The 7253-nt window shown below is 43.1% G+C and overlaps 1 protein-coding gene across 1 annotated transcript; it reads right to left on the bottom strand.

Moving 5' to 3' along the window:
- Positions 1-5931: 5931 nt before the first annotated feature.
- On the bottom strand, positions 5932-6840 carry LOC141147397 (taste receptor type 2 member 40-like). The gene has a single exon (XM_073634631.1). The coding sequence runs from the start codon at positions 6838-6840 to the stop codon at positions 5932-5934; it is 909 nt and encodes a 302-aa protein (XP_073490732.1).
- Positions 6841-7253: the final 413 nt, after the last annotated feature.

The following is a 7253-nucleotide window of genomic DNA, read 5'->3' as shown; positions in this document are numbered from 1 at the left end:
GGTTAGTTCTCGGTTAGACCAGCACTAAGGATGATAAGATCAAATAAAATGTTCCATGGACGCCAGACCATAGTAGCGGGAAGAATTTCTCAAGTGCACTGTACTTCCAACATCGATGTATATAAGGCGCAGTTGTTAGGGACAAATGAACGTTAGAGTTTTCCGTATAAACTGCATGACAAACGGATAAATATCCGGACGTCCCAAAAAGATTAGCCTATAGGTGTCCAGGTTGACATGTCTAAGTGTCATCTAGTATAAAAGCACTTACACTACCCCTAGGAGAGTACATATGACACGATGATACATTTCTGTACATGTTTTGTCTTGTTTTTTTATTAAATGTAGCTGTGTTTTGTGTAGACACTCTCACATCTTTTTACTGTATTTCAATAAAATATATTTTTTACTCAATAGAGTTGGTGGTCTGTCAAAGTCCCACGTAGGGGGGATATTTGTCCTTGTTTTTTGTGGAGAGTACCAGGTCTTCTAATCTAATCTACTAATCTCTTTTACTTTATATAGCCACATCCCAACTGTCCGTGGTAGTGGCGATTTCCACATCCGAGGGATGCAGGCCTTGGCTGCATCTAAAAGATGACAGAAAATGGACTCCTTATATACTTTTTCTGGTATATTAGACTCATGAAGGAGAAAAAAGGCTGGGTCCTCCGGTAACGCATAGTTTGTAAAATTTTGAAGAATACATCCAGCCTCTGTCCAGAAATGTTTTAATTTAGGACAGTTCCAAAATACATGTAGAATATCACCTTTACTCCCCTGACATCTCCAACACACGTCAGAACATTCGTGGAATATTCTCTTCAATCTCTCTGGTGTTCTATCCCATTGGGTAAGAATCTTAAAGTTAGTCTCTTGTGTTTTTGCACAAATAGATGATTTGTGCGTAAGCCTAAGAATATGCTGTCCCTGTATTATATTAAGAGGTTTATCCAGGGCTTTTTTTCTCAGAGAATGGGTGCAGGAACTCAACCATGCCCACCACACACACATACCTGCCAAATGGCATCAAATAGTAGCTCTTTCCTCTGCATACAACCCCCTCCCTCCACTACCCTCATCTTCTCCCCCCTCCTTAAAAGCTCCACCATCTGTCATATGTCTTACCTTTGATGCAATATTAAGCTGAAACACCTATCCGGCTGTAGTACCGCCCAGCATACTATACTATACTACAGTCACTTGCAAGGGAGATCATGCAGTAGGAGCATCAACAACTGGTCACCAGGGAGAAAATGGAGACCACAGAGGCTGCGGCCTTCCACACACCCTCTCCTGCCCATGACTGCACTGAACCCTGGGCACCTGTTCTGTATCTCCCTTGTCCCTGTCCGGCACTCAGTGGGATCTGCGCATGGAGATCTGACCTGTGGGAGCTACTGGGAGATAAGCTATAACTTGTAAATGCAGAAGCTGGACTTCAGTCCAAGTGATAGTGGTGAGAAGGGAGCAGAGGACCTGAGCCAGAGGTGGTGGAACTGAGTTCCCCCTAGTTCCTGCTAAAAAAAAGCCCTGGGTTTACCTAAGTCCTGTTCCCATTCCCGAAAAAAAAATCCGGGGATTAATTTCCCGCAGGCCTAATTAATAATTTGTAAATTTGCAGATAATGTGTGGGGCATTACTTCTGTCTCCGAAAAAATTTTCTCAAAAGTAGTTGGGGGTCTGGTGAACAATCAGGGGGGCCGGGAGAGTGTTGAAAAAAATGTTTTATGTGAAGAGCATTCCAGAATCTCAGTTTAAACACACCTGATTGTACCGTCATCTCCGGGATTGTCAACCACCTCCCCTCTTTTACATAACAGGATGCTTGTGTATAAACCTAGTTTAATAAATGCCGATAGGCCATATCTTCAATCTCCAGTGAAAAACGAGGATTTCCAAGTATGGGATATAGAGGAGAGGTCTCAGGATCTATACCCCTACAGGGCAACAAGTCGGAGCAAAGTTTTGCAGTATTCCCTATTAAAGGATGATTGGTTATCACTCTTAGACATTTTGGACAATTTCATGCTCCCAACTTTGTGGGAACAGTTTGGGGACGGCCCCTTCCTGTTCCAACATGACTGCCCACCAGTGCACAAAGCAAGGTCCATAAAGACATGGAGGAGTGAGTTTTTTTCTTCAAATATACAATCTTTCTTGATAAATTTAGGCCAAACTGTATTCTGCTACATTTCCTTGGTAAAAATCACCCAGATCAGTGTATATTGTTTAGTCTGTGTGAAAGTTTCAAACTATGGTATATATATTTAAAAATTCTGATGTACTGACGGCCTCATTTCTTGAGAAGCCTAAAATCCCAGGACGGTACAAATACCCCCCAAATTACCCCATTTTGGAAAGTAGACAGTCTGAGGCATTTTTTTTTTTTTAATTTTTGTTTTTCATATAAAGAACTTGTCAAAAACTGCCTACTGTCTTTTTTTACACTACGCTTTTTTTTTGGTAAATGAGTACCCCATACTCATGTACATGGGGGGGCAGCCAGGATCTAGGGTCCCCTTTTAAAGGAGGCTTCCGGATTCCGATAAGCCACTTGCCCACAGACCCCCCAACCACCAGCCTGGGTTACGGGAAAGAGGCCCTTGTCCTCATCAACATGGGGACAAGGTGCATTGTTGTGTGGCAGAGCCCCCGTGCCCCAAAGCACCCCCATCATGTTGAGGGCATGTGGTCTGGTATGCGGTTTGGTATGTGGTCTGGTATAGTTCAGGGGGGCACGCTTGCTCGTTCCCTGCTTTCTTGACCTGTCAAGCTACATGCTCAGATAAGGGTTTGTTATGGATTTTGGGGGAGGGGGCTATGCCATTTTTTATTTGGCATGGGGGTTCTCCTCAAGATCCCAAAGAGCCTGGTATGGATAGGGGGGAGACCCCAAGCCATTTTTTGTCTTAATTTTTCATTGCCGGCTGTAAGTTGATGACTCATTGGTTGGTGCGCTGATAATGCACCAATTGGTGATGTCACAAGAGGGAAGGGCCACCATGTGATATCACCAGGTAGCCCCACCCCTTACTTATTTAGGAAATGTCACCCAGCGGAGATGCCATTTAGCGGCCAGCTGTTGTGGCAGACAGAGCTTTTTTTCAGGGGACATTTTTTTTAAATTTATTTATTTTTATTTTTTTTTATCTTTTTTTTTATAAAGGACTTGTCAAAAACCTGTGTTGCATTTTTATTTATTTTTTGAGACTTGTTTTGGTCAATGGGTAGGGGTGCAATGTACCCCATACTCATTCACTGGGGGTCACCTTGTTAAAGGAGGCTTCCATATTACGATAACCCCCCCCGCCCACAGACCCCCACTACCACAGCCCAGGGTGGTGGGGAAGGGGCCTTTGTTCCCATCAAAATGAGGACAAGGTGCTCTGGGGTGCTGGCACGTTGAGGGCATGTGGCCTGGTATGGTCCAGGGAGCGAGGAGCGTTCACTCATCCCCCCCTTTCCTGACCTGCCAGGCTGTGTGCTCGGATAAGGGTATGTTATGGATTTTGGGGGGACCCCACACCATTTTGTTTATTAATTTTTCTTTGGGGAGGTTCCCCTTAAATCCAAACCAGACCCATAAGGCCTAGTATGGACTGGGGGGTTAAGTCTTTTTTTTATATTGCCGGTCCGCAATTGCAACTGCCATTCAATTTAAATGTGATGTGACTAATTTATTTCTTTATACATGCCAGTTTTGCTGCAACAGGTTCTATCTATACATGGTACAGATGCGCCACTTTGCAGGCACACTAAGGAGACCCCCCCAGGCACGATATTTAAAGGAATTTTTAATTTTTTCACTTTAAGCATCATTAAAATCACTGCTCCTTTAAAAACATTTTTTTTTTTAAATTGCATTGATACCTGTGCCCCAGGGCAGTACCCAGACCCCCATACCCCTTTTTATGGCCAATTACTTGCATATAAGCCTTCAAAATGGGGACTTTTGATGTCTCATGTTTTGCTCCCATAGAGTTCAATGTAGTTTGCGGTTCGGGGTCAAACTTTTCCCCTGTTCGGGAGTTCTGCTGTGAAACCGAACAGGGGAGTGTGCAGCCTATCTCTAACCGGGACAAACCGAGAAGGTGAAAGACCCAAGTAAGGAACACAGACAGCTATTAAAATATGAAAGGAGATATAACCCTTCCACACTCCATACAAAACAAAATGCTATGACTTAGGAAACATTTTACATTGATCTCTATCACACTAAAAGTTTATAGTATATACAGTATCTGACAAAAGTAAGTACACCCCTCAGTCACATTTGTGTAAATCTTTTCTTGTATCTTTTCATGTGACAACACTGAAGAAATGACACTTGACTACAATGTAAAGTAGTGAGTGTACAGCTTGTATAACAGTGTAAATTTGTTGTCCCCTCAAAATACCTCAACACACAGCCATTAATGTCTAAACCGCTGGCAACAAAAGTCAGTACACCCCTAAGTGAAAATCTCCAAATTGGGCCCAATTAGCCATTTTCCCTCCCTGGTGTCATGTGACTCGTTAGTGTTACAAGGTGTGAATGGGGAGCAGGTGTGTTAAATTTGGTGTTATCGCTCTCACTCTCTCATACTGGTCACTGGAAGTTCAACATGGCACCTCATGGCAAAGAACTCTCTGAGGATCTGAAAAAAATAATTGTTGCTCTACATAAAGATGGCCTAGGCTATAAGAAGATTGCCAAGACCCTGAAACTGACCTGAAGCACAGTGACCAAGACCATACAGCGGTATAACAGGACAGGTTCCACTCAGAACAGGCCTCGTCATGGTCAACCATAGTTACATAGTTAGTAACGTTGAATAAAGACACCTGTCCATCCTGAATGAGTGTGGGTGCGTGTCTACAATTATCCCTAATTTTTTAAGATACCCATATAGCGCCGTCAATTTACGCAGTGCTCCACACATACATCACACACTCACATCAGTCCCTACCCTCAAGTAGCCCACAATCCAAGGTCCCCAACTCACATTCATATACTATGGCCAATTTTTTGGACAGAAGCCAATTAACCTACCAGCATGTCTTTGGAGTCTGGGAGGTACCCGGAGGAAACCCACGCAGGCACAAGGAGAACATGCAAACTCCAGGCAGGTAGTGTCATGGTTGGGATTCGAACCAGTGACCCTTTTTACTGCTAGGCGAGAGTGCTATCCACTACACCACTATGCTGCCCCCATATCCAGAGGTTGTCTTTGGGAAATAGACGTATGAGTGCTGCCAGCATTGCTGCAGAGGTTGTAGGGGTGGGGGGTCAGCCTATCAGTGCTCAGACCATACGCCACACACTGCATCAAATTGGTCTGCATGGCTTTTGCCCCAGAAGGAAGATTATTCTAAGATGATGCACAAGAAAGCCCACAAACAGTTTGCTGAAGACAAGCAGACTAAGGATATGGATTACTGGAACCATGTCCTGTGGTCTGATGAGACCAAGATAAATGTTTTTGGTTCAGATGGTGACAAGTGTGTGTGGCGGTAACCAGGTGAGGGGGACAAAGACAAGTGTGTCTTGTCTACAGTCAAGCATGGTGGTGGGAGTGTCATGGTCTGGGGCTGCATGAGTGCTGCCGGCACTGGGGGGCTACAGATCATTGAGGGAACCATGAATGCCAACATGTACTGTCACATACTGAAGCAGAGCATGATCCCCCCATTTTCACTTAGGGGTGTACTGACTTTTGTTGCCAGCGGTTTAGACATTAATGGCTGTGTTTTGAGTTATTTTGAGGGGACAGCAAATTTACACTGTTATACAAGCTGTACACTCACTACTTTACATTGTAGACAAGTGTCATTTCTTCAGTGTTGTCATATGAAAAGATAGAAGAAAATATTTATAAAAACGTGAGGGGTGTACTCACTTTTGTGAGATACTGTATTTAGACTCTCAAGCTAAGCATTCTCCACATTTTAAGTCTCTGTGTTCCTCCGACTTCTGGTCCAGAATCTTCTCAGAATGATCCTTCTCAGCTTGTTGCTGGCCTGGAAGATGACGGCAGCCTCCACCGATGGAGATAATAGTTGTAAATTCCAAAAAACTATTGACAGTGAGGAACTTGGAAGAAAATAAATCACTTGATACACGCAGAAGATCGAAAACATGAGAAGTAAGAAGAAGATTGTCCTCAGTGCAGTGACATGAGCCTGAAGATTTGGACGTGTTGATCCAGAGTCGTTATTCTTCACCCTCCAGACATGTCTGATCAGAAAGGAGAAAGTGAGGACCAGGCACAGAAGACCAAGGAAGAATGGAAGATTGGCACCTAGGATGTTTGCAGACACACGATAGGAAAACAATTCATGGAAACCAATAACAGAGGTGTTTGTACTGTTCACAGAAGACTGGATAAGACTTTCTGCATTGACAGCCCAGAAGCACGGGACAGTTACAATGAACATCCCAAGTGCTGTCAGGAATAGAAGTTGACTCAGGAAATTTGACAGAATTCTCTTTATCCAGATGAAGAACCCATAGCTGAGATTGGTGATGCTGGTACAGTAATGAGCTGAGAGCCAGAAGGTCAACCAGAAGTTGTAATAGGCTAAGAAGTAATCTGATGTGTTCATAAATACAAATACTTGTATTATATAAAAGGTTTCCAGAGACAAGGCATAGATCATTCCCTCTATACTCAGCACACACTGGAGGAGAATATTCACAATCCCCTTAGCCAGAAAGATCACATCGGTGGGACTCAACTTCCCTTTCTTTCTGATGATGTCCAGGTTACCCATCACAATACAAGTGTAAGAAGGGATTGCCAAGCCGAGTCCCAAGACTGAACAGACTAAAATAGATATAGAGTACGGAGACAACATGTTGAGGTTTGGTGTGATCTCCGGACAGAGATGACGGGACACGTCCAGTGATAGCAGACAGAATGATATATTTAGAGTTTGAATTATGGAAAAAGCCTTCAGAGATCCGTCTCATGATTGACTTTGCATAAATGTGATGGATTTCATTTCAATGCCGACATCTAAAGCACGGAGCAACCCATGTAATACAATCTCTGACTCATTTCCATTATACTGAAATAGATAACCACTTCAGAACTGGCAGCTTTATGTCTCTTATTGACTATTATATACACTCAGTACTATGATTATTATATACACTCAGTACTATGATTATTATATACACTCAGTACTATGACTATTATATACACTCAGTACTATGATTATTATATACACTCAGTACTATGATTATTATATACATTCAGTACTATGAC

Source organism: Aquarana catesbeiana, linkage group LG06 (assembly GCF_042186555.1).
Source record: "Aquarana catesbeiana isolate 2022-GZ linkage group LG06, ASM4218655v1, whole genome shotgun sequence".
Classification (NCBI taxonomy): Eukaryota; Metazoa; Chordata; class Amphibia; order Anura; family Ranidae; genus Aquarana; species Aquarana catesbeiana.
The sequence above is the reverse complement of the archived record's forward strand: the minus strand, read 5'-3'. Positions and strand labels throughout refer to the sequence as shown.